At 42.3% G+C, this 26,949-nt stretch overlaps 1 protein-coding gene across 5 annotated transcripts; it reads right to left on the reverse strand.

The window, feature by feature from the left end:
- Positions 1–1,519: 1,519 nt before the first annotated feature.
- LOC143266925 (STAM-binding protein-like) lies at positions 1,520–26,678 on the reverse strand. Of its 5 annotated transcripts, XM_076542965.1 has the most exons (13): positions 25,439–26,678; positions 24,401–24,840; positions 23,752–23,939; positions 17,738–17,820; positions 16,579–16,790; positions 14,053–14,131; positions 13,704–13,796; positions 12,966–13,254; positions 10,245–10,369; positions 9,362–9,499; positions 6,176–6,288; positions 5,147–5,246; positions 1,520–3,060 (listed from the first exon to the last, which is right to left on the reverse strand). In XM_076542965.1, the coding sequence occupies exons 2-13, from the start codon at positions 24,508–24,510 to the stop codon at positions 3,004–3,006; spliced, it is 1,587 nt and encodes a 528-aa protein (XP_076399080.1). In that variant the 5' UTR covers positions 24,511–24,840; positions 25,439–26,678; the 3' UTR covers positions 1,520–3,003. The 5 variants fall into 5 exon arrangements, with proteins under 5 accessions (XP_076399080.1, XP_076399078.1, XP_076399082.1 ...); XM_076542963.1 differs by having other exon boundaries at positions 24,401–26,678; XM_076542967.1 differs by lacking the exon at positions 24,401–24,840 and having other exon boundaries at positions 25,439–26,677.
- Between the last annotated feature and the right edge of the window lie 271 nt (positions 26,679–26,949).

The following is a 26,949-nucleotide window of genomic DNA, read 5'->3' on the forward strand; positions in this document are numbered from 1 at the left end:
CCGCTGTGAGATACTTCCTGTGCATCTTTAGTCAGGGAGGCCCCAGGCTTCTAAAACAATACAGGCTAGTACTAATTCTCTTGGTTGCACACCAATAGTAGATGGTAAGACCCTGCTGTTGAAGACACCACCTTTTGGTCTTAGCACATAGAGAAATCAGCTGAAACTGACGAGCAAACTTCCTCTGTGCTACCTAGCTTTTTTGGTGCAGGGTGGTGTTATACATAGTGCTGGGAGAAAGTAGGCATCAGTGTTCTGATTAACTATGCATTCTACATACTTTACTGCTGACATGCTGCAGATGATGTGGCCACAGATACAATCATGGCACTATTACTATGACAGTAACCAAGCACATTCTGGTTGGGTATTTGGCCTCTTCCCAGAATGTAATTCATGTGGGTGCCATATTTCTAGTGCTAAGACCACACTGTGGCATAAAGAGGCCCATGGAGAAACATGCTACTGTCATTTTTCTAAATGGACATGTTGTCAAAATGCCTCCCAAATACGTATGTATATGTAGAAAGATTAGTACTGCTTTCCCATTGGTCAGAGAAGCTTCTTGGCATGGGGAGTGGTTAATACGTTGAATCATTTACTTGTCAAATAGTTGAGAAAAAGTGTTGAGTGTTTGATTCCAAATGAGATGATGTGCGTGCGTGCACACATGCACACACACCATCACCATCACCATCACCATTCAGAGGCATGGTGTAAAATGACGCTGAAACAATTTAAGAGGTGGAAGCTGGAGAGGAGTACTGTGAAAACCTCTTTACTACACAAGACAAGGGCTTTGCACTCAGGAAAACCCAGCAGCTGTGTTTGTCTCCACTAAAGCTTCTCAAGGGGGAGTGCTTCAGTATTCCAGAATGCATGGTGTAGGGGTTAGTGCTCTAACCCTAGCTGAGGAGTGATTCATACTTCTTTAGGGGGAAGGAGGAGTCATTTTTCTTTGGGGGTGTAAAGAATGGGAAGTTGGCCATGATTCAATAGAACCTCACAAACGTGCACATGCAAGAGACCCTGATTAAACTCAGTGGGTTGTTCAAATGGGAAATGGGGCAGGCAACTAGGCTTCATACAACAAGACCCTTGACCCCAAACCTGGCACGTTTACAATAGGGGTTTCAGATGGGGTTGGAGGAGTGTGGCTGAGGGAGGGGAGGACTAAGTATGATCAAGATCGATTATAGACATACAGGACAATGTCAAATGATAAAATGTAAAACCACAGCAATGAAATGTTTAATCCCAACCCTCGGGAAGCAGAAGTAGGTGAGTTTTTGTAAGTTCCAGGTCAGCCTGGACTATAAGGTGAATTTCAGACTAGAGATTGCTTCACACTGAGATACAGTCACAGTAAATAAGAAAGAAAAAGGAAAAAGGAAATAAAGGAGAAATAATCAACTAGGACAAGGTTGCCCGCCAGTATCTACTAATCCTATTAGCTGGCAATCACACCTCTCACTTAACATGATTATGTGACTCCTGATCAGAAGGAAGACTCAAGAGCTTGACACAAAACTCAACTTTAATTATAGAACTAAATAGCAATTTTAAGAAACTACAAATCTGTTTCAAAATACACTTATATAAAGAAAATGCAAGTTTCTGTGAAATTTATGGAATTTCTAGACAGGGCCAACATGAGCAGAGAATGTGCGCCCGAGCACAGTTCATGGTGAGCTGCTTTAGCCAGTCTGTCACTGGCAGTGAATTTGTCCAGGCATCCCTTGTGCAGGACAACATTTTTGTTTGCAGTTTGCTGTAAGCATTAGCCTCAGTGGTGAGTTCATCACAGCTAGGGAACTTTACATACTTCAAAACAAGCTTTTTAGGTGAGTAGACTTCTCTCTCTTGTCCAAACATCCTTCAGAGTTGTATTGTGCTGTGTTTCCTAGCCAGAGTGGTCACTCAGGAAGACGGTCTTCAGGGCAACATGGTTGTCAGACTGGATCATCTATGAGGAGGGGAGGAGGGCTACCTGGTGCTGTTTTACATTAGACAACTATGACACAGTCCACAGAGCTGCACTCATCTTCTCTTGCCTTTCTAGGCTTGTGAGGTGGTCCACTTTGTTCCAGAGGTCCTTATTCCTTACGAGATGCCCTGGAGCTTCAAAATCACTCATCACCAAAAGTCAAAAGATCAATGAATAAAGAGTTTAGGCCTAACATGTGATGCCCAAAGATTCTTCTTGTAGCCCAGCAGAGAATCCCCATTAATAGAATATTCTCTTTTAAACTCTGGCATTTTTTCCCAGTTTCCATGTGCCAGACTATAGTGCAACATCTCACCCAGGGAGACACCATGTAGTCTGCATCAGGAACTCCAAATTCTATGTGAAATTGTACATTGTTGTTAAGCCTCATCATGGCATACAGCCACTACTCAAAAAGCAATAAGACTCATCTGAGTCAGAAATTTCTCTTTAAATTATGTCTATCAGTTAGTTTCAAGTTCTGTGCTTTATATCTTCAAAAAGTCATTTGTCTGTCAAAGAAGCCTCCAAGCAAAGTGAGACATGTAGACTGATGTCTGGGATCAATGGAGACCTTCATCCTTCAGTTGGTTAGTGAGTGTTGGCATTACAACCTGTCCTCTAGGCTCCCTGAGGCAGGTGAGGCAAGCCAGCAAGTGTGTGCATTGGGCCCTTACACCTATACTGGATCCTGGCCAGAAAATATCATCTAAAACTAATAACAAGCAAACGATATAATAAAATCAATTTCTAGTCATTATGAATGACTATTCTAATTCATTAATAGAGCACACATCAGTGTCTTCCTCTGGGCTCTGTGAATGAGTACAGTGTGCCATTCATATACACTGTTGTACACACATGACAAAGATGTAACATACATGAAACAGATGTAACATACACAACATAGGTAGAACACATATACATATACACATACACCATCCTACATTCACTCACATATACACAAAATACACACACACACACACTCCCACTGATGTAGGTGTATGGGATTTAACTCATCGCAAATCTGTGACAGTCACCCGGCTGTTTTGGATGGTGACATGACTGCAGTCCTGCAATTGGAGAAAAGGAAATGTGGTTAAGGCATGAATAACTCCTGTTTTGAAACAGCATATACCTTTTATATTATACCAAAAGAGAGCTTCATGTGACCCAGGCTAGAACACATAACCTAGGTATGCCAGAGAGATCCTGAAATTACCCTCCTGCTACTAGCTCCAAAGTGCTGGATTATAGGCAAACACCACCATGGCAGATTTCAATAGTGCTGGGAAATGAGTCCAGAGCCTGGTGCTTGAAAGAGGAGCACTCTCCCAACCGAACTTCATCCCCAGCAATAAACCTCTGATTTGAGAAGCTCACTGAAGTTACATAGTTCTCATCCTAGCACTGAAATCCTGAAGTCAATAGAAGCAATGTCAAAAGATCTGGCACCCAACATTCCCACCAAGTTCTCCACATGGTTGGAGTCAGTGTCTCCCCGTGTATCTTTGCATCTATTTTCCAGAGTCACTTGTGAAACATTCCTTTATTAAAAGGGACCAGGAAGTTCAGTGCAATATTGGAGTCATGATGTCAATCAGATGGTAAAGGTGACCTAATAGTCCTCAAGGAGATACTCACAGGTGGCATACAAAGTCATAAGGATTTATCAATCTGAAAGCCTGGCTATGTAGCCTCAGCTGGCCTCAAACTTGTGATCTCCTGCAGCAGCTACCCAAGTGCTGGTGCTACAGATGTGCTTCACCATGGTTAGGTTTGGAGGAGATCTTGCCAACTGGGAACTTGAGAACTGGTGTTTTAGACATTTTTTTTTAATTGTGCAACATCTTTCAACATCCTAGCACCTAATCATTTTATCTTCTAAGATAGAGCTATGTGTTTTTTAACAGATCTTTTTTAGAAAGATCTTCCCCACAGTCAACTGAAAACCTGGCTTGATCCATGAGACTAGAAAACAGGGACTGGAGTATGGTACACTGTTTAACAACACCCACTGCTCTTGCAGGGAAGTGGGCAGTAAGCAATGACTTGACTCCACATCAAGGGCATCTGCCAACTTCTTCTAACCACACAGGCACTAAACTCATGTGCAAATCCAAATGGAAAGAGAATTAAAGTCAAAACAGGGTCTACTTTTAAAAGACTACACAAGGAAGTTAAAGAAATAAAAATAATGAAATATATATCTACATATATTTTTTAAAGAAAGCTGAAGTTTCATTAGGTCTTATTTTACTGTTAGTATAATGCAAACTATATATAAATACATACATGCATTTATTATGATACATAGAAAGCACACACAGAGTTCTACCACTTGGAATTAGCACTCTGATCTCAGTATCTTAGCCTTCCTTCAATCTCTGTGGCTGTATCCCTCACTCATATATTTTACAGGACTGGGTTCTGGTCTTTTCACTATGTTGCTGCATTTCTTCTGAATCAAAGTGGATGAAAAAGTCCAGGCTAATGTGAAGTAAAGTGCCAGAATCTCATTGATCTGAGGCTGATCTGAGGCCCTGAGGCCTGATCAAACTAAGTGTTGTTATCACAGATACAAACTGGGAGAAAAAAAAATACCTCCGTAGGCAGGTGAGCACAAAACTTCAGAATGAAATGTGCTTAATTTATCTATCTTACATGGCTTTTTCCTTGGCATTCTTATCATCCACTGAAACCTAGTAACTGACATTGATGAAGAAGAAATTAATAAGTAATAAACCTTGAATAAGCTAATGGATTCCATATTTTGTTGGTTATTTCTTTCCTCCATGTTACTGGGCATGGAATCCAGGGCATCAAGTATGCTGAGGACACACTCTATCCCTAAGTCCACCCCAGTCCCTCTTCCTTTATCCTATCAACAGCCTGTAAAGTACATAATATTAGTATCCCCAGTTATCAGGAAAAATGGTCCAGATGGCCAGCACCCTCAAAGACAGTAAATGACCAGGTTGCAAATATGAGAAACCGATATCCACAGCCCTCTGCTTCCTAGATACACGGTTATTATGGATTCCTACAAAGGAGAGTGATGAGGTTGACCTTCCGTGAGGATCAAAAGGATGTTCAACCATATCAGCTCTATGTCCTGGCTGGGAATATGGCCTTGATTTCTTGTACACAGATACATACACAGAAGAGAGCTGAGTCCTGCTTATGAGGATGGAATCCTCTTTGGGGGCACAACGATATTTCTTTTAATCCATAAGATGTTAGTGTAAAAATTCCGACTCTGAAATGAGAAATAGTAAAATCAGTCAAGCAAATATCCCCCCAAGAAGTCTCCTTCTTCTCTCTCCTCTCCATCTTTCTCTCCTCTTGTCCCCCTTCTTTTCCTTTCTTTTCCTCCTCTTCCTCTCTCCTTTATATAACCTCGCTCCTTCTCCTCTCTCTCCTTCTCCCCTCCTCTCCTCCTGTCTCTCCTCTGCACAATTCTTCCTCCCTCATAGACCATGTGGAACTCCTCCTCCTATCCTAGTCATCACCGTCTTTGTCCTGTTAGACCTTGTCTTTGTCATAGTCTCAATCACCCTCCCTCCCCTCTCTTTCTTCTCCTCTTCATCCTTTTCTTGTCCTCCTGCTCCTTCCTTCCCTTCTTCTTACCCCTGTATGTGTATGGCCCTCTCTGTCTCACTATCTCTGGATCCCTTTCTTGGCCTAATGATGCAAAGGAACTCAACAGTAGAAATGAGAAAGAATAAGAATCAAACAAAAAGGTAGGTCTGTTAGGACAATCATTGTGAGGAGCAAGTTGGGGGTGTACTGAAACCAGGGTCCAATAGCCCCTGTGAGACAAAATCCAGGGTACAAAAACTTATTACAAAAGAAAACAAGATGATTCATTGCTTTCCCAACATTAGCTCTGCTGAGGAACTCAGATTAACATGACATTGGGAATGAGAAGAGATGACACTCGTATGCAGTGTCCAGTGTGGAATTTCTTTAACCTCTGGCTCTTGAGGTCACTTCTGGAGGATGGAACCAGCAGTGGTGTCAGCACATCTTTTAAGAGCAGCTCATGTTAATGAGAATGTGCACCTTAAAGGGAGGCTTTCATAGCAAGCACTTAAGACACTCTGAATATTACTTCACTTTCACAGTGTTCTGAGCCATGGAGCATTTTGCTCTTGTACCTTCCAGACCCGAATCCTACATACTCACTGTTTATATTTGGGTGCACACACCACTGCAATGGATTCCGGCAACATCTTCTGGTAACAATAATGAGTGTGTAAATCCACACTCGACAAGAAGGCTGTCTGGGTTGGATGGGTCTGAGAAGACAAAAGAAGCCAAGAATTCCCAGTGAGCCCCATGCCTGATCCACAAAGGAAAGCAGTCCTGAGGAGCTTCAACAACTGGTTCCCACCATGAATGCCGAAATCATGCCGGGAAAACACTCCAGTCTGCTAGGTGGAGAAGGAAGAAGGAATTATCTCTTTTGTCTTCCTGATCCATAAAGTTCCATATAAGTTGAAGCTCTCCAAATTACTTCTAAGCTGGTTCCTCCCTGAGGACAAGATCCCTTTATTCATCCATGCCTAGTTATACTGACTGCCTAAAGAGTAACCATTCCAAGTTTTGTCCTTCAGCATCTAACTTACCTCTGCTTCCCTCCTGCTAACAGCAGACTCTGATTCCATCTTCACCCAGAGTTCCCATGACCATTTCAAACATCAGTTCAGCAATCTCTCAGGGTCTTAAGCTCCCTGCCTTCAATCCTGCCTCTGAGACCTCCCTATGTGATTTCTCCCTATGTGAAGAGGAGGCCCTTCTGCCCTTCGGGTGTGGTACTGTAAACACTACTGTCACATTATCTTTCCCCTCTTTCCTTCTCTTCCCTTCCCTCTTTTACTTGCTCACCAGGTGTAAACACACATCAAACAACTGCATGCCAGAATGGGGAGGAACCTTGCAGATGTTAGGCCAAGAAAGCCGGATGTAAAAGTCACGTATCTATCCATTGCATTTCAGGACATAAGCAGATATGAAGTACTGATAGCATGGAGGGGGCACACTTAGATTAACTCTATAGAGATCAAAATAGAGATGGTTAGAGCAAGAGGAAGATCAATCTCAGAGGAAGGAATTTGGAAATCTGGACCAGGCTCTCTGCAAATTCCTGTTTCCTCAAGGAGTCATTAAACTATGGTGTTCATACATGTACACTACAAGTAAGCTATATTTTAAAATATCAAGCACTTGTAAAACTAAAAGTCAAAGAAAAAACTAAAATGAAGGAAACAAAAAACAACTAGACAAAACCATGATGAAACCATTTCCCAGTTCTTGTACATGTCCATACTCTGTTAACCCAACTCTGCAAAAAGCAGCCTCATCTCTCTCCCTTTCCCCTAGAATCTTGGCCTAGATAGATGTGATCCTCAATATGACAGTCCTGACAAACTCCACAATAGCCATAAATTCATCAAATGACATTGTTTTCATGTCACAGTCTGGCTGTGTAGCACAGGTTGGTGCCAAAGTCACCATCCAGCAAGCCCACCTTCCTGAAGGCTAGGCTTCCAGAACTGCCAGTACACCAAGCTTTCCATGGCTTCTTTAAACCTTGCAGTCTCTGCCCACCAAGGCCTAAAAGTCATTAGCCAACATCCTCAAAGAGCTCCAGCTCCAGCATGAGATCTGGATCCTCTTCTGCTGGAGTCTGTCCCTGGGTCACATGCTGAACTCATTCCCCCACTGTCCCCGCTGTGTGTCTTCTGTGAACCCCATAACCATTTCTCCTGCAGCCTTGTGTCTCTGTCATCCCCCACTGGGTTCCTGCTCTCCTCATTAGATCTCCTCCTCAGCTGTCAGCCAATCATTTCTCTTGCTGTCAACACTCCTTATTTACCAGGTTTTCTGGGCCAGCTCCATTCAGAAGTCACAGTTTCCTCCCCTGCCTTCACTTGGCTTCCCAAAACCTCCTTCCAACTTCCAGCCAAGGTCCCACAGATGTGATATCTCACAAGTGCCATAAATTCCCCAAGGTAGTACTGAACCCCACTTCCAAAGTCTGTCTTCCTCTAGATGCCCCACTCATGCTTATGCCATCCCCATGGGTCCAACTCCAAGCCTGCCCTATCACAGACTTGACAACCCCTATTCCTCAGCCCCTGGATCTCTGAAACCCCACATTCTGTGCACATGGTCATCACCCTCTCATCATCATTGGAAGTGAGCAGGCCCCAAACGTTAACTGACCTCCCCGCTGTTACCAGCCTTGCAACTCCTTCACTTTACCTTCTGAGCCTGGCTTTGATCGTGTCATTGTTCTGCCCAAAACACCCAGGGAGTTCTCCCTTTACTCAAAAGCAGGTCTGTTCTTTCTTCCCACAGCCGACAATGGAGTGCATGGTTCTGAAGGGTCATGTCAACACAAATCTGACATCCTTTTCTAATATCAACCACAAATCCCAATGGACAGGACTGCTCACCGATGCAAGAACCCTTCCCCATGGAACTCTCCTTGGGCTTCTTTGTAAGTCATTATAAGTCACCTCGAGTGAGACTCCTCTTTCCATGAAACCCACAGTGCCCTATATTTATCTCCTAAAGAATAGAATGGACTCTGCCTCATCGAAATTGGTGCTCATTTTCTGTATGATCTCCAGGCACCAAAGGACAAATTTCCATCTCCCATGGTATATTATTGTTAGGCAAAGCATTAAGAATTTATGCAACTGAAGCATGAAGATACAGGAGACTGCCTCACATATCAGCACTTCCCAAGCTATGAGTACAAAAGTACTGGTGGTCTCGAAAAACCTAGAAATAGCCAACTGATTGCGGCTTATACCTGTCCCATTCTAAGAGAAACTGCATGTTCTGTGAGTATGAAGCCATGAAAATGAGAGATTCATTCGGAAGAACTCTCTAGGGAAGGAACTATATTTCCTTCAAGATCACCACAAGCCTACACAGCATGGCCAACTACTTGAAAATCTTGTGTGCAGGTGCTCTTTTGGTGTGCACAAAGCAAGTTCTTCTCCATAAAGACAAAATGCAATCATTAGAATGAATTATCTTGACATTAAAATATGTCCAGTTTTTATATACAGCTTTTAGGGACATGGTCTCTACACCATGTTCTCATACATCCTAGGGAAGCTACCATTATTCATCTATTCACAAGGTATTGGAACTTTGAAGAACTGCTTTGTGTAAGAGATAAAATTAGAAGAGCTGGAAATACACCAGGAAATGTGCCTTTGACTCAAGGATGGAACACTAGTGACTGCTTGTGCTCAGAGAAAGATGATCTGGAAAGGATTGATTCTGTGATGAGAAAGAAATAGGCAGTGTGCTTAGAAAAGGACCCTGCCACAGGGAGGTGAGTGTGCTTACATGAATCCAACCTAAGGTGAGAAGCCCCAGCTCCTCTTGAACAAAAATGAGTTCCTCCTCGTTCACAGTGTAACAATAGTCAGGCTCTCCATTCTGCATAGGAATTATGATGTGTGTAACTTGATATTCTTCCTTTACCTGACAAGAGAAAACAACTTGTTATAATTCCCTGGCACTGTCAATCCCACTCTCTCATAACACAAGTAAGTAAAGCCCACCTCAGTGAATGACTCTCATGCTTCTCCCTCACCTCAGTGTTTCTCCACCTGAAACACTGCTCCAGTGCTTTGCTGGGTACTGTATGAAGGCACAGAGGATAAGATGAACCTGACATGTCCCTCCTAGCACATCCTGGGACTAGGGTCTTCCCTGTAGCAGCCAATAGATCTGACTGAGGGTCTTGAAGTGTTTTATTTATATTCCAAGGCTTACCACAGAGTAGGTGATCAGACCAGACTACAAAAGGAATTGAATCCTCCTCCTTTTAGAATTAGTCAATATGCCTGTCTCCATGCCTCACACCAGACATTCTACATGGCAGCTTGCCTGCTTTTACTTCAGTGACTCACTCTGTGTGTGAACCAGGTTTAAACTTATAGGAAGCCTCCAGTCTCAGTTTGCCAATGACTGAGGTTACAGGCATTAGCCACCACTAGAGTGAAAATTTGTAACTATAGCACTGAAGCAAATTGTTCAATTTCAAGGGACTCTGAAAAGCAACCAGTTGCAAAATCATCAAATTCCAGGTGGCCAGGACTTGTCATCCATGGTTCCTTCTGTGGAGTGATATGTATGGACACAGCCCCTGGATATGTTTTCTGGGAGTCATGGGAAGCCAAGGGGAAAGAAACGGTCTCAGATCAAGGAGTCTTCATATCTTTACCAGTATCCCGCATAAGACTCCACATGTTTCTATTCCTTTTTGGGTATTGTTCTTTGCAGAAAGCAGGAACTGCTCCCATAAATCCTCTGGAAGGACCACAGGGTGGAGGCCTTTGGAGTTCAGAACTGCAATGGAAAGGAGAAAGAAGTCTGAGGTTACAGGGCCTGGTGTCCCTGAGCAGAACTCAGTCTGGTAGCCTGGAGGAAAAACACAAAGTCATTGGTATTCTCTCCAGCAGCCCCCCTCCCCATGATGGAACCACAAAATAGGCAGGGAGTTTCTTCTCCAAGCTCTGGCCACAGCTGAGTGGTAGTTGTGAGCATGGTCTTTACTGTCAGTGGATGGAAGAACATATTTCTGGGTGTGACCATGAGTTGGTTGCAAAGAAATTTCTGTGTAGGTTCACAGACTCAGTGGGCAAAGGGCCCTCTCAACTCTGGTGGGTAACATGGAGACTAAACAGGACAAACAGACAGAGAAATGTAAACTTCTGCTGAGTCCCTCCTGGGACAGACATGTCTTCTTTATCTGTGGTTTGGATCTCCAGGTCTGCTGGCCACTGGACTCTCAGGTCTGGACTTAACGATTCCCTGGGTCCTCATGGGTCTTGAGACTGAGTCTCATGAAAGTGGCTTCCATAGTCTGTACCTTTCAGACTTAGGCTGAGACAAACTACAAGTATTTTACAGTATTTCCACTTGAAGAAAGCCTGTTGTGAGCATGCTCAGTCATGTAGACCATTTCCCCCAAGAGCTGTGAGGCCACAAGAAACCCCACCAGATTTCAAGAGGTTGCAGTTGCATGAAAGCATACACAGATTTTCTCAAGGTCATACCATCACAGACTGTCACTAATAGGGCATGTCGTAGGGATGGAGGAAACCCTTGAGACCCTGGAACTACAGGATCACCCGTGGCACATACCACCTAGAGAAGTTGCAGCCTCAAATCCAAATGTGAGTGAAGATGGTACACTTAGCCCATCAAAGTCCCAAGGACAGATGGCTCCACTTAGCTGGAACCAGTCATCCCTCTCCTGGTTGTTTTTCCAGTCCAATAGGAACTGAGCAGCTTACCCCTGCTTCTTCATTATATTATACAGATGTGTAGATTGTTGAGTACACAAGCTCACAGCTGGGAAAGGCTTCTTATTTGCATCTGGAAATATGTGGATTGCTGAGTGCACAGGCTCAGGGCTTGCAAAGGTAGACTCTCTTATTTGCATCTAGAAATGTGTGGATTGCTGAGTGCACAGGCTCAGGGCTTGCAAAGGTAGACTCTCTTATTTGCATCTAGAAATGTGTGGATTGCTGAGTACACAGGCTCAGGGCTTGCAAAGGTAGACTCTCTTATTTGCATCTAGAAATGTGTGGATTGCTGAGTGCACAGGCTCAGGGCTTGCAAAGTTAGACTCTCACTTGCATCTGGAAATGTGTGAATTGCTGACTGCACAGGCTCACAGCTGGAAAAGGCTGACTCGCCTGTGCTTAACTGAGACAGAGCATTGCAATTTGGCTTGCAGCTCCTCCTCATTCAAGAAGAGATTTTGACTCTTCCAAGGCAAGACAAGAATCAACCAATACTTTAGAAACATCTGAAAAGCCAGCCTTGGTGATGCACACTTGGAATTTCAGCATTTGCTTGCTGAGGTGGCAGGATCTCAAGTCAGGCCTATTCAGGTTTTAAGCCAAATTATAAAAATTAAAATTAAAAAATAAAAAATGAAACAAATTAGCTGAATATTTGAGAACATTTTTCTGCTATATTTGTGAATTTCCCATTAAAAACCTTTATGTATGAATTGTGAGTGTGTTTGCACAAGTCCATGATATGTGTTTGTTTGTCAGAATGTGCACGCTGATATGTGAGCAAGGATGCACAGGTGCTTCAGCACATCTGCAGATGTGACCTGACTGCCTGGAGTGCTGATCTTCCCTGGCCCCTTTGGTCCAACAGAATCTCTTCTGTGCTTCTGTGTCTGCCCAGCTAGCTGTGCTGTGAGAAACCAGGTCTTCTCCTGTCTCCCTGTCCCACCTCACCTGAAGAGAACCTTGAATGTACAGGTGGCCAACACACCCCATTGTCACGTGCTTTCTGGAGATTCCATCTCAGGTTCTGACCCTGTCACTGCTAGTGCTTCACCCACAGAGTCATCATCTCCCTGGCCCTAATTGAGGATTTCCTGTGAGAGTCTACCAAATGCTGAAAACATAATCTCATGCACCCAAAATTCTGTTGCCCTCACATCTCTCCATTATGTCCTAAGATTATCTAAGAGTCCAACTTTCATAAAGTAACAATGCACAGCACATTCCTTATGATGGAAGATGATTCAGTATTTTCTTAATGTGCTTCTTCAAATCTCTACAGAGCTCAGAAAAGATGAGGATCTGAATTCAAACAAGTTTTGAGGAAACTTGACTGGGTAAACTACGTTAAAGGTTATTTTGACAAGACAGATGGCAGGAAGGAATGGGACAACACTCATCACACGAGGTTCTGTTACCACAGCAAAGTGGATCCGTGGAAGCAAACGGCTGAGGACGTGGACAAGGGGAAGGAACATTCTCTGTCGCTCAGTGCTCTAGACCTCAGACACCTGTGCACCAGCACTGCCTTACTTTACTGGAGAGCTGGAGTCTGTTTTGTGTGGCTGACCCAGAGGCAATGGGAAACACTTATACACAAGTCATTTCCAAGTCATGGACCTGTGGTGACTCACCTGGGCTTCTCATCATTTTAGACTCCCCACAGGGAGTGTCTGCTCTAGTGATGGGTGTTATCTCCTCAAACACTCCCTGTGGGCCACACACCACTTGTTTCCCAGGTGTGCTTCCTCTTGAATGTTCTTCAGCCTTTGTTGTTGATTTCAGGCTGGGCCCCACCTTTCCACGACGCACAAATCTGTGCAGAAGAGCACTGAATTTGGGGAAGTTTGGGAAGTTTTTCTCATGATTTTTTTTATCCTCCCCAAATGCCTTGATTTTTGCATCTTCTGCTCTTCTTTTCTTCTACAGAAAGAAAAACAGATTTAAGTTACGTCTTCAAATGCCAGAAGAAAAAGCCTTACCAGCAAAGAGATGAAAAAAGTGTAGGTAGGTGTGTTTAGGTCTGACATCTCAGCATAGGGCCCATGGAGCACCAGGTCTATGGAGAACAGCTACCACCACCTTAGTCAGTTCCTGTAAAGCCATCTTCAGTAACAATGAAGTCTCAATATTCTCAGTGCCCTACTGCACTTTGTGTGTGTGTGTGTGTGTGTGTGTGTGTGTGTGTGTGTGTGTGTGTGTGTGTATGTATGTATGTGTGTTGGCTTGTCTGGATAAAGTGCATGTGTGTTCAAGTGAGTATGGGGCCTATCCATTAGATCATAGACTCACTGAAACAACACAACACAATCCCAGAACACAGGCTGACCAAATGACACACAATCCTCCTTCCTCCATGCTCACACACTGACCTTATCTGCCAGGTAGCCTTCACCCTCCTTAGGATGTCGTCTTCGGAATGTGAATTTTAGGTTCTCAGCTTTATCAACAACGTTATTTATAGTCTGCAATACAAAACAGAAATGGAAAATTTGAACAGTTCTAATGTCAGAAAAGAGAATAAGAAAACAAGTGGGGAGAGGCAGCAGTATCTCATGCATGACTTGAACCCCATTTCCTGCCATCCCTCTCCTCTGTACTGCTATGCTGAGGCAGAATCAGCTCCCCTCCTACCCAGGGTCATGATCTGTTGCTTTTCTCTAAGTAGTTCACTGCTGTTATGGAGATTTTAGATCAGTCCCATAGACAATGAAGACTTACCTTGTTGATTTTGGATCTTATTCGAGCTGAAAGACACTTCCGATATTGTGGGTCTTTTGTGAGTTTCTCCACAAAGAGTCTAAAGGAATAGAGCAGAGTGACTAAAATGTACAAAAAGTTCCAAGTATCAAATGAGGCCCTGATGAAATTCAGGGTTTGAGAAGTTCCTGGACTGAGTAAAAGCACACCCTGAAATCCCACATCCCCTTATCCTCCAGTGCCAGGAGAGAGAAAGATCCTCACTCTTCTATCTACTGGTACATTCAACAAACATCAGCTATCAAGAAGTATAAAACAACCTCTGGAGGCATCACAATCCCTGACTTCAAGATCTACTATAGAGCTACAATAATAAAAACAGCTTGATAGTGGCATAAAAACAGACATGTGGACCATGGAACTAAACTGAAGACCCTGACATTAATCCACACACTTATGAACATTTGATTTTCAACAAAGAAGCAAAAACTGTACAATGGGGAAAAAAAGAAAGCATCTTCAACAAATGGTGTTGGCATAACTGAATGTCAACATGTAGAAGACTGCAAATAGATCCATATCTGTCAACCGTGCACAAAACTTAAGTCAAAGTGGATCAAAGACCTCAACATATATCCAGTTACTCTGAACCTAAAAGAAGAAAGTAGGAAGTAGTCTTGAACATATTGGCACTGGAGGTCACATCCTAAATACAACACCAGTAGCACAGACACTGAGAAACAATCAATGGGACCTCTTGAAACTGAGAAGCTTTTGTAGGGCAAAGGACATGGACAACAAGACAAAATAACAGCCTACAGAATGGGAAAAGATCTTCACCAACCTCACATCTGACAGAGGGCTGATATCAAGAACAAATAAAGAACTCAAGAAATTAGGCATCAAAATAACCAAGAGTCCAATTAAAAAATGGGCTATAGTGCTAAACAGAGAATTCTCAAAAGAAGAAGCTCAAATGGCTGAAAGACATTTAAGTTATTGTTCAAAATTCTTAATCATCAGGGAAATGCAAATCAAAATGACTCTGAGATACTACCTTACACCTGTCAGAATGGCTATGATCAAAAACACTGAAGACAGCTTATGTTGGAGAGGATGTAGAGCAAGGGGAACACTCCTACACTGCTGGTGGGAATGCTGGTACAACCACTTTGGAAATCAATATGGCGCTTTCTTAGAAAATTGGGAATCAACCTCCCTCAAGACCCAGCCATACCACTCTTGGGCATATACCCAAGGAATCCTCAATCATACCACAAGGACACATACTCAACTATGTTCATAGCAGAATTATTTGTAATAGCCAGAACCTGGAAAAAAACCTAGATGCCTTTCAACTGAAGTGTGGATAAATAAAATGTGGTACATATACATAATGGAGTATTACTCAACAGAGAAAAACAATGACATCATGAGGCTTGCAGGCAAATGGATAGAACTAGAAAACATCATCCTGAGTGAGGTAACTCAGACTCAGAAAGACAAACATGGTATGTATTCACTCATAAGTGGATACTAGATATAAAGCAAAGGATAACCAGACTGCAACTCACAACTCCAGGGAGGCTACCTACTAAAGAGGACCTTAAGAAAGACACAGGGATCACCCAACAACAGAGAAATGGATGAGATCTACATGAACAAACTGGAGTGGGGGGGGTAATGGAGGGCAAGGGTCAAGGGAAAGAGAGGTTAGGGGACCAGGAGGTCCCAGCTGGACCAAGAACACAGTGTGAGAACAAGTAAAGAGATACCATGATAAATAGACCCTGTGGGAATAGGAAGAAGCAGAATGCTAGAGAGATCCCAGAAATCCACAAAGATTCCTCCACTATAGACTACTGGAAATGGTCAAGAGAGTGCCTGAGCTGACCTACTCTGGTGATCTCAGGGCTAGTTATGACTGGTGAGACATTTACCCTTACCTTTCCTCAAACACACAATGTTCTTGTCATTGAGACTATAGGAGTCATTCCCTGGGGACAGCTCTGCAATCTTATTCTGCCAACCCAAGTATGGTGAACAGCTCAGGTACTCTGCTGAGCCACTCCAACACTAGGTGGTCCACAGCCCAGTCCTCTGGTGGCTGTGTAGCTACAGGAAAGGCTAACCTCTTTCCTATACCAATCAATAGGCTACAGGATGTAGAGAAGAGGAATCTGGCTCTGCCACACACAGCAAATAAGCCTACGACTGGCTGCCTAGGTAGAGATAAAGCAGTCAAAACACTCACCAATGCAGACACATCCTATCCACCTGTCAACTCTTTTGTCTAAAAGCTGGGCCATGTGGGCACAAGCTTAAGAACTCTCCTACTCATGAAATCCCTTATATGTGATACCACCAACTTTGGTCCTCATGTCTTTGAACAGTAAGGAAAAGCACATGTGAGATCTTCCAGAAATCTGATTAAAAGATGACTTTGACAAGTTCCATAAGGTCAGCAAGGGTAGGAAGCATGAAGAGGATGACAGGATGAGTGAGGGATCAGTCATGGGAAAGGAAGTGGAAAATGCAGGTTCTCACGTTGAAAATTTGTGATACATCACAAGCGCTTCCTCTGTGAGGCCTTCATTTAGCAGGTCTTCTGCTTTTAGCTGATAGGTCTTCAGCTCAAGGTAAGATTTCCAGGGAATTTTATTATTGATGTAAATATTCTGCTCAAGAGAGCTTAAAAGTTGGAACTGCTCTTGGGTCAGGAGAGTGACATCTTTATGTCTGCGGATGGTGCTCCTGACCTAAGAAAAAGAGAAGATGGGGAACACTAAAATGCATCTCCTGCCATCCTGCCATTCTAGCAGTCTAGAACACATAGACATGTGCACGCGCGCGCACACACACACACACACACACACACACATCTCCCTAATGTAAAATAAAACACCACATTGGTGATTCAGCTCAATAAATGTATGAACAAACCCAGCCTAGGATCCTCTTACTACAGTAGTAAAGAGTTGGAAATAGGGATGTCTGTGTCCTTTGAAAACAATGTGAAGGAGCTCTTGGGTAGCATTTAACTTAAGGAACAGACCTTACCTACCACCTCTTTGTTGAGATTTGCACTAGAAGACATACATAGGTGTGAGTGGTTGTGTACACATCAGAGGATTGTGCTTAAGCATAAACCCAGCAGTTACCACGCGGGCTTCTTCTGATGTTACCAAGGCAATAGAGAGCACCCAAGCTTGGAGGAAACTCTACTCATACCTTCCACAATGTAATATCAGCTGGAAGCAAAAGGATTTGTGATGGGGTGCCCAAAGTGATTTAATTAGTATCTATGATACTCAAGTCTTCAAGAGCCTTTGTGAGACAATGGCCAAGGAAAACTCAGTTCCTGCTATTTAAGGATTTCAAGAACTAAGGCTCAGAATCACGGAAGAAGAAAAAAACCCTTTGGGAACTGTGAGCTCCGGGGACCACAGCATTGCACAAGCCCTTCTTGAACCTTTTCTACGGAGTCTGTGTCTTTGAGAGCAGAAGTATAATGAATTCTAGAGACAAACTGCTCACAGTATTGACTTGCTTTCTGTGATCACACTTCTGATGTAAGACATGTCCACCAGGGAGAAAAAAAAGTGAGGTTCACTAGTTTAAACACAGAAAAGGGCACCAGGCTTTTACATTTCCTCCATATGATTGCATACAATTGACCTCTCTCTTCAGCAGCAATGAGACTTACCTCCTTCGGAGCTCCAGCAATGAAAGGTCCTTTAATACCTGGACAGCTCTGATGGTCTGTGAGCCAGGGTTTGAGAATATCACCTGTTACCAGATACAAGTAGTTAGGAAAGGAGCTACTTTGCTTCTCCAATAATCAATGTTAGTTTATGTTAATTTACATATTACCAACTCACTGACCACAATGGCCATGGAGATACAGGCTTTAATCCTGCAATTTCCTACCTGACATAGTAGTCACAACCTGAATTCTATTTTAACTTAAAAACTAGGATTAAATAAATTTTTAAGAGTTTCCAAAGGAGATCAATTCAAGATGGCAGGGGCTTCTGGCATCCACAGGCCCATGGAGCAGCTCTAAGTTGTCTGAGAGACCCAAGGAGGGTCAGATTGGAGATAGGGAAGCAGAGGATGAATCTGAGAGAGCAGAGAATCTCAGAAACAACTAAAATATTGCAGGTCCTATGGGGAGATGCTTTTAAGAAGTGGTCTCATGAAATTGAAGGAAAAGAAGAAGAAGAAGAAGAAGAAGAAGAAGAAGAAGAAGAAGAAGAAGAAGAAGAAGAAGAAGAAGAAGAAGAAGAAGAAGAAGAGCAGATTCTATACATGGGCCAGAGAGAAGTGAACCTATAGCTGCACCTCAGTGAGTTCAGAGCCCAGTCTGTCAGATTCCACTGTGGAATGTAAAGATCCATTTAGTGAGAGAGAAAATGCTCTGTCCAAAATCATAACCCCACATATATCAGGGGTAAGATTCTAGTCAGGACACCAGCTTCTAGTTCAATATTCTACCCATGATTCCACACTGTCTGGACTTCTCAAAATGTATAGAAAAATTGAATGAAAGAAACGTTTCAATTTCTTTCCTTACCAGACATTGTTGGGAAAATAATAGGAACACAGTTATAAGAATCAGATAACAAAAACACTGTCTGGATTCAGAAACAGAAAACCCACATGTCCAGGATCAGAGATACTGGACACTGGGGAAAATTGTTTGTCAGCATCATAAGGACAGTAAGACCATTCAGATACTGATTTGCTAAGAGGAAGAGTGATGTCATAAATCTACACTGGTACCCTAGTCAAAGACTTCTTGGAAAAAAAGAGCAAATAAATTACAGGAGCAGATAGTTGGTTCCTATCTTTTCTTTGTAGTTCTATGATTCCTTATGATCTGCAAGTCTGTCCTGTAGTGAAGACAATGACTGTGAAGATGAGAAGCAGCTTCAATTTGAAAGCTGATCCTGAAGGTGCATAGGCCCCGCCTCACATTCGACAATTCATGTGTTCTCCAGAGGTCAGAGAAATAAAGGACCCAGTACTGTCTCTCAATCCTTTCTAACCGAGCTAGCAGTGTGTGCAGAAAGAATTCTATTTTCTTTTTTTTTTCAGGAATAATTTTCTTTGTGACTGAAGCTGGCTTGAGAGTCACCATTTATCCTAAATTTGCCAACAACCGGCATCAATCCTCCAGCTTCAGCCACCTAGGTGCTGAGATTTCACTCATGAGCCCAGACACTCAGCTCAGAATTGTTACGATGTATCTATAGCATGCTCATTTTCATATTTTTTCTTTAAAGACAGGGTTTCTCTGTGTAGTTTTGGAGCCTGTCCTGAATCTTGCTCTGTAGAGCAGGCTGGACTCAAACTCACAGAGATCCACCTGCCTCTACCTCCCAAGTGCTGGGATTAAAGGCGTGCACTACCACTCAGTTCATTTTCATAATTGTTGAGCATCACCAGTATTCAAGAAATCAGCCAAGAAAAAACAAACACAAAAGGTATCTTTCCTGATATGCTGGCCCTCCTAGTCACACATTTTCCCAGCCTCAGTTGACTTCCTGGTCTACTAAACTTCATGTTCACTAAATCCATCTCTGTTTGCCCTGTGCTAAGCAAATTACTCAATCACCAGAGAAATTTATGATTCAATGAAGTCTTTTGGCTCCCTTCAGCATTCAGTCCCATAAATCCTTTGTTACCATGGTTAACACCTCCAAGTTCCATGCTCGCTCCTTCCTCCATTCTATTTTCTCCCCCACCACTGCATTTTTCTATTTTCTTGACTGTCTCCAGGTCCAGGTGGCCTGTTCTTTTTGTAAAAAGCCCCAAAGTGCTCTTCCAATAGCTTCAGCCTCCCTGCCCTGTGATTCTTCCTCATCTCTAGTTCACTTTTAACTAGATCAAAGACTCCAAACATTGGGAATGCTAATTTTTAAAACTCCATTGGTTTTACTTTATTTCTTCAGGAATGGTCTTTAACACCCAAGTCACTGTGCAGCTAGAGACTGGCATGGTCTCCTTGATTCTCCTGCCTCTGTCTTCCAAGGGCTGAGATTACAGGGGTATGGCACAATGATCTGACTAAACACTTTAGGAGTTTGTGTGGAGTGTGGGCCAGGGTTGTACAGCTATCTGTAAACTGTACCAAACATGGGTGAGGACCTTTATTATCAGGAAGGTGCCTGACATTGTCCCAGTGTGCAGGTGCCAGAGAGAGCACAGAGATAGAGAACACTGTCATTCACTGTAACAAACAGTGCTGCTTTAGCAGGGAAAGCAGACTTTCCTCTCCCCCACTGCTTCAGGGAAGACACATGTGCAGCCACAGAAGAGGGAGGGACATCTGCCTAGCCAGAAAAGGTCAGCTAATCTCAGCTGCTAATGGAACACTGCCAGATACATTCTCGAGTCCCCTCATATTTCACCACTAATGTTGACCAGCACCAACTATGAACTATCATTGTGGAAAACTGTGTAAAGGGAAGTATCTTGGCCCTCGGTTCTCCTCATTACATACCCAGATCTCTCTCTGCTTCAGCTGAAACAGTCCCAGAAACTCTTTCTTCTCTGTGTATTGCTCCTAAAGACTCAACATCTCAGAGATCCCTGAGCCCTGCCAGCCTGTTATCTCACCAAGGAAGGTGAAGGAACATTCAGTGAGAGGATGAGGAAATACTCTGTCCAAATCTCAACCCTAGGAAATGTCAGAGCCAAGACCACGATAGGGCACCAACCTGTTGTTCAGCATTTTCCCCTTTATTCCACATTGTTTTGATGCTTCCCATTTTAGTGAGCTGCCCAATTAAATAAACAGTAAAGTTTCTTTTCCTACCTGACATCTTCAAGTCAGGAACAGAACAGGAGTAGGATCTGGGTAAAGGGATGGGGACAAAACAGGAGTAGGATCTGGGTAAAGGGATGGGGACAAAACAGGAGTAGGATATGGATAAAGGAATGGGGACAAAACAGGAGTAGGATCTGGGTAAAGGGATGGGGACAAAACAGGAGTAGGATCTGGGTAAAGGGGTGGGGACAAAACAGGAGTAGGATCTGGGTAAAGGGGTGGGGACAAAACAGGAGTAGGATATGGATAAAGGAATGGGGACAAAAACAGGAGTAGGGTCTGGATAAAGATGTGAGAGATCGGGTTGTTAGGTTTCGCAGTAAAAAAATCACGTCTGTGCAGGATCAAAGATGCTCAGCACTGAGTTACAGTTGGTCACGCATGGCAACCTCAAGACTCTATCTGGTGCTGATTGGTTCAGGAAGGAATGATGTCATAAAGCTGATGAAAGCCAATAGGATTCCCAGAAGCTATGTTTAAAAAGTGACAGTTGGACACCTGCAGGAAGACTAGAGCAGCCGTACATGGCTGCAATCTGGGCAGCTGAAAGCAGACAACCCAGACATGACAATTTCTAGTCCTAGACCCCTAGTTCAGGAAGAATGTCACGTGTTTCGCACAAGTGGTCATTAATAAAGTCATTTATTATTGACACATGATTTTCATATTTCAACAGATAAAAATGTATTTTTATGCACAGATGATGTCCTTGGTGAGCATCATAGATACTGTTTTACTGCTGTGAAGAGCCACCACAGCCAAGACTACTACAGGTGGAGCTCCAGGAGTCCAATTGGTGAGAGAGAGGAGAGATTATATGAGTAAAAGATATCGAGACTATGATTGGATAAAGCACAGGGATAAATAGCCAAACTAGTGGAAACACATAAACTGTGAGGAGCCCCCATGAAACTGGACCAGGCCCTCTGGATAAGTGAGACAGCTGATGAACTTGGAACTGTTTAGGAAGCCCCCAGGCAGTCGGACCAGGACCTGTCGTCAGTGCAACAGCCGGCTTTTTGGAACCTAGGGCCTATGCTGAGACACTTTGCTTAGCCTTGGTGCAGGGAGGAGGAGACTGGACCTGCCTCAACTGAATCTACCAGGCTGAGCTTACTCACCATGGGAGACCTTGCTTTGGAGGAGGTGGGGATGGGAGGTAGATTGGAGGGGGGAATGTTGGGGAGTGAAAGGAGGGAGGACAGAGGAATCATGGCTGATAAATAAAATTAAATTATAAAATAAAAATATTTATTAAAAAAACCTCATCTTTAGTGAAGTATACCACACCTAGAAAGACAAATATGGTATATACTAGTTTATATATGTAAATATTAGCTGTTAAGGCTATCATAATCATAACCAAGCAAAAATCCATTTAACCACAAAGGTCTGTTGTAAAGGACTGAGCACAGGTAGATCTCTCTAGGAAAGGGAAATAGAACAGTTATGGATAGATAAGGGGGGACTAGAAGTGGAGGATCATGGAGAGGAGGAGGGAAGAGGACAAGGGAGGAAATACATAGAGAGACAGCTAAAACTAAGAGCCATCTGAATGGGTAGTATAGAAATCTGACAGAGAAAAAGATTTCTAAAATATATACATATGTGAAGATGATCTACATGAAATCACCAAATACTGGGGAAACAGAGCTCCAACTGGACATCTCTTGTCACCAAATGAAGCTCTCATTAGCAGGATTGGGTTATATCTAGTTGAGCTGCTGGCCAAAGGGGTTCTTGTGAATCTCCAAATAACTGAGGTTATGGCCAGGGCTATAGGTTGTCATGCACAAACTGACAGCAAGACCTCAACTGTTAAAAAGAACACCAACAATTCATTGAGCATGAACATAGAGAAGTCAAACTGGTGCCTACATACAGCCTTCACACCTATAGTCTAGCATCTTTTGTACAGGGAGGTACTCTACCAAAGGAGAAACATAAACAGTAACACCAAAGGAGAAACGTAAACAGTAACGTAGCCATGAACCCCTTGATCTACAATGGTGTCCTGCCTACAAAATATACTTAGTGCAATGGTGCTACAAATCTTGTGGGAGTAAACAACCAATATCTTATTGGACTTAAGGCCCACACCATGATATAGAACACATACTGGACACTGGTTAGATAAGCAAGAACCTGAGACTAGAAAGGTCAGAGATCTAGTATGAAACCCAATAACACCTTTCCAAATGAAACAAAACATAGGAAGAAAAACCTCCTAATGATATTTCACATACTCAGAGTATGGCATACTCAAAGATATCTACGGCATATCTATGACATACTCATAGATAACTGCTCAGTCATCAAGAAGACTTTTCCCCAGTGGACAATAGGTTTAGGTGCAGAGCTCTACCCTATGCAGAAAATGAGAGAACTTAGAATGCTTAGCCTAGAACAGATGTCTCTATCAAATCCTTCCCCTCAGACCTCAGGGGTTGTTGTGAAAGAGGAGGCAGATAGAGTGTGGGACCCAGAATAGATGGAGAAAACCAAGAGTACAGGTTCTCTAGATCAAGAATATTGAGGCACAATTGAATTTCACAAGGACTGTGCAGCATGCACAGGGCCTGCATGAGTCTACACCAAATTGGGTCCTAGACCTGAAAAGAAATTTGGACACATAATGCTATCCATAAACTGGAAGCTATTTCCAATTGATAACTACTTGCAAGTGAAAATTTGGTTTTCTCCAAGTGTAGTTGGGGGCTTCCCTGTGTCCCACCTGGTCTGCAGCCACTCAAATCCAAATAAATACACAGAGGCTTATATTAATTATGAACTCTATGGCCATTAGCTCAGACTTATCACTGACAAGCTCTTACACTTAAATTAACCCATAATTCTTATTTTTGTTTTGCCATGTGGCTTGGTACCTTTTCTCAGTTCTGCCATGTCATCTTGCTTCCTCTGTGTCTGGTTGGTGACTCCTGACTCAGCCCTTCCTTCTCCCAGAATTCTCCTCATTTGCTTGCCCCACCTATAATTTCTGCCTGGTTCTTGGCCAATCAGCATTTTATTAAACCAGTGCACAAGAGCAATATTCCACCGCATTTCCCCTTCTCTGTGTAATCAAAAAGAAAAGTTTTAATTTTAACATAGTAAAATTACATATAATAGAAAAGTTATCAAGCAAGAATTACAGTTACGACTGGACCTGCCTGTACTGAGTCTACCAGGTTGATCGCAGTCCTCGGGGGAGGATTTGCCCTGGAGGAGGTGGGAATTGGGGGTGGGCTGGGGATAAGGGGAAAGTGTGGGAGGGGGGAGAACAGGGGAACCCGTGGCTGATATGTAGAACTGAATGGTATTTTAAAATAAAATAAAAAATAAAAATAAATAAATAAAAAGAATTACAGTTACAATATCTAGTCTATTTGTATTTGGCAAAATTAAAGAAAATATTCTATCATCTATCCTATATTTGTGAGTCTAAAGTTTCATATCCAATTTATCTTTTATCATAGCCAAGGAAAATTATATCTAGTCTTCAACTATATCAAAGACCTCAGAAAGATATATTACCTAAGTAAATAGGAAGTACCATTGTAGGCAACTTCTAAAAATTCTGGAAATGACAGAGACAGCTGCCTGCCTGTACAGTCATTCAAAGTTCCTCTGCAATGTTGGGTCATCTTTCTTCAGACTATAGGCCTAGAGTTTCTTAGTTGCTTCTCTCTGTGTCCTGTTTCTCTCTGTGTCTGGCAGTTTCTTCTGCAAAGCAGGAACCTGAAGGACCATCTCACCTTGTAAATTTCAGTGGTCATCTTCCTATGGGTCCTGCATGTCCAGTTTATACAACATATATTCAGTCAGTCAATGCAAAAGGATTTTTTTTGCCCAGTTAATTTTTGTGACAAAGAAAGCAAACTCCATAATGATTTTCTTCAATGCCCATTATCTTCTTTGAAGTAGATTGGTGTGGCCAGAAGCAGACATGTCTCAATGTCCAGAAAGTCAAACTTCTTAAAATATTTTAAATGACATATTATGTAGGTTTTTGAAGTGTTTGAAGATTACCTACCTAAGTGAAGTATATCTATGTATACCTAGAAAACTTAACTAACATGACTATAAATTTGATTATCATAGATGACTAATTACTAATCTGTATTTCTCAACTATATACTATAATTTCAAATGAGTTGCACAAACAAAATACTTTAAACAAGAGTTTAGTTTATGCATAGAGTATAACAAAATTAAATTTGTATCAATAAACTGAAATCCATAGAAATGTAAAACATTTTTAAACAAGTTGTTGCTCTTTAAAAGTAGAGACAACAATCTACTCTTTCATCCTATCATATATATATCCTATATTTCTATACCATACCCCCTTTCTTATTTTAGAAAGAAATTGACTATGACCAATAACCATTTGTAATCAACAACCTAAACAATAACAAACATCTAATATCCATTTTTTTGGAATGTGGGCATAGTTTTCTAGGCTACTTCCTGCTCATAGGAGGTGCTAGTAGTTTTATGAGGATCCTAAGAAAATTAAGATTTATGGTCAAGTTCTAACTAGAATAGTCTGTGACACTGTATTCTCTGAACCTGTTGCCTTGAAGCTGTTCAGGATGTTGGATCATCATCTGGAGACCTCTCAGGGGCGTCTTCCTTGATCAAACCATATTAGCCTGGAAGCAATCCACAGGTTCTCATCTTCTGTGGAAACAAAAGCAGAACCTCTTTTCCAAAGCAATACATCATTAGACATAAATTTTGAAATCAAGATACCTTTAAAATATACACATTGATTTAACTCAGCAGCTTTTACAATCAAATGTTTCTCTGCAGTTAAAAATCCCAAAGACAATATAATCTAGACTCTGTTTGTGATTTCCATCTTTGCCTGGCTTATTTTTTGTATTACTTTTACTGTTTCTTTAAAGACTTTATTTTGTGAAACCACTTCTTTCTTTATATACCTGTTTATATTCATTTTCTTCTCTCTTCCAAGACTACATACATTTTTACATACACTGTAAACCATTTAAAGTCTTATTACATCTGAATCTGCCTTATTGTGAATCTATTGCTTTAAACTGCAGTGGTTAGTACTGAAGCTGCAGCCTTGGCTGCTGACTCCACCCATCTCAGCTTTTCAACATGGTGGAGATAATTCACAACCAACTCTGAGACCAGGCTGTCCACTGACTCTGGGAAGCAGTGGGTCTGTGCCTCTATCAAAGCAACATGTAGCCCAGAAACCTCTTCTTTTTGTCTGTGCTAGCAAAAGCTAAATCTACCACACAGTGCACTACATGACTTAGAGACATCTCTGTGTAACTTGGTGGGAATCTGCCATGCTGTACCTCATGGCTTGCCTGAGACACAACTATGAAGCTGTTTTTAGCTCCATTTTAAAATCTCTTAAGTTCTCTCAGGTTTTAGGTGGAAAATCTTGTCCCATGTTGGGCACCAATTGTAATTGGAAGTTTTCCTGTGTCCCGCCCAGTCCACAGCCAGTTAGACACAAGTAAACACACAGAGGCCTATATTAATTACAAACTGTATGGCCGTTAGCTCAGACTTGTTACTGGCAAGCTCTTACACTTAAATTAACCCATAATTCTTATTTTTGTTTTGCCACATGGCTTTGTACCTTTCCTCAGTTTTGCCTTGTCATCTTGCTTCCTCTGTGTCTGGCTGGTGACTCCTGACTCAGCCCTTCTTCTTCCCAGAATTTTCCTCGTCTACTTGCCCCACCTATACTTCCTGCCTGGCTCTTGGCCAATCAGCATTTTATTAAATCAGTGTACAAAAACAATATCCCACAGCATCAAAAAGATTCTCACTGGGGAAATACCCTGCTCCTAAGGGTAGGCTGCATGCCCGTCAATATATAGCCAAAAGAATAAGAGTTCAGCCTCATCATTAGAGGTTCCTTGTCTCATAATGTTATGTCAGTGTTTTTCCTCTTAAAAAAACAAACAAATAAACTTTATCTTACTTCATATTTTAACTTCATTTTATTTATAAATCTTTTTTCTCTCTTTTTCCCCACAGGACCTTGGTGCATACAACTTCTGTTTTGTATTTTGTGTTATTCCTGAGTTTGAGAA

This window comes from Peromyscus maniculatus, chromosome 1 (genome assembly GCF_049852395.1).
Source record: "Peromyscus maniculatus bairdii isolate BWxNUB_F1_BW_parent chromosome 1, HU_Pman_BW_mat_3.1, whole genome shotgun sequence".
In the NCBI taxonomy this organism is placed as follows: Eukaryota; Metazoa; Chordata; class Mammalia; order Rodentia; family Cricetidae; genus Peromyscus; species Peromyscus maniculatus.

Bases quoted from the DNA above. Each gene is read 5' to 3' on its own strand.
- LOC143266925 (XM_076542965.1), bottom strand. From the start codon at position 24,510: ATGACCCAACATTGCAGAGGAACTTTGAATGACTGTACAGGCAGGCAG. The intron at 13,255-13,703 runs GTCAGTGTGTGA...TTCTTTCTGTAG, and splicing joins AAGGCTACCTGGCAGATAAG to AAGAAAAGAAGAGCAGAAGA. The intron at 10,370-12,965 runs GTGAGTCACCAC...TTTCCATTGCAG, and splicing joins TAAAATGATGAGAAGCCCAG to TTCTGAACTCCAAAGGCCTC.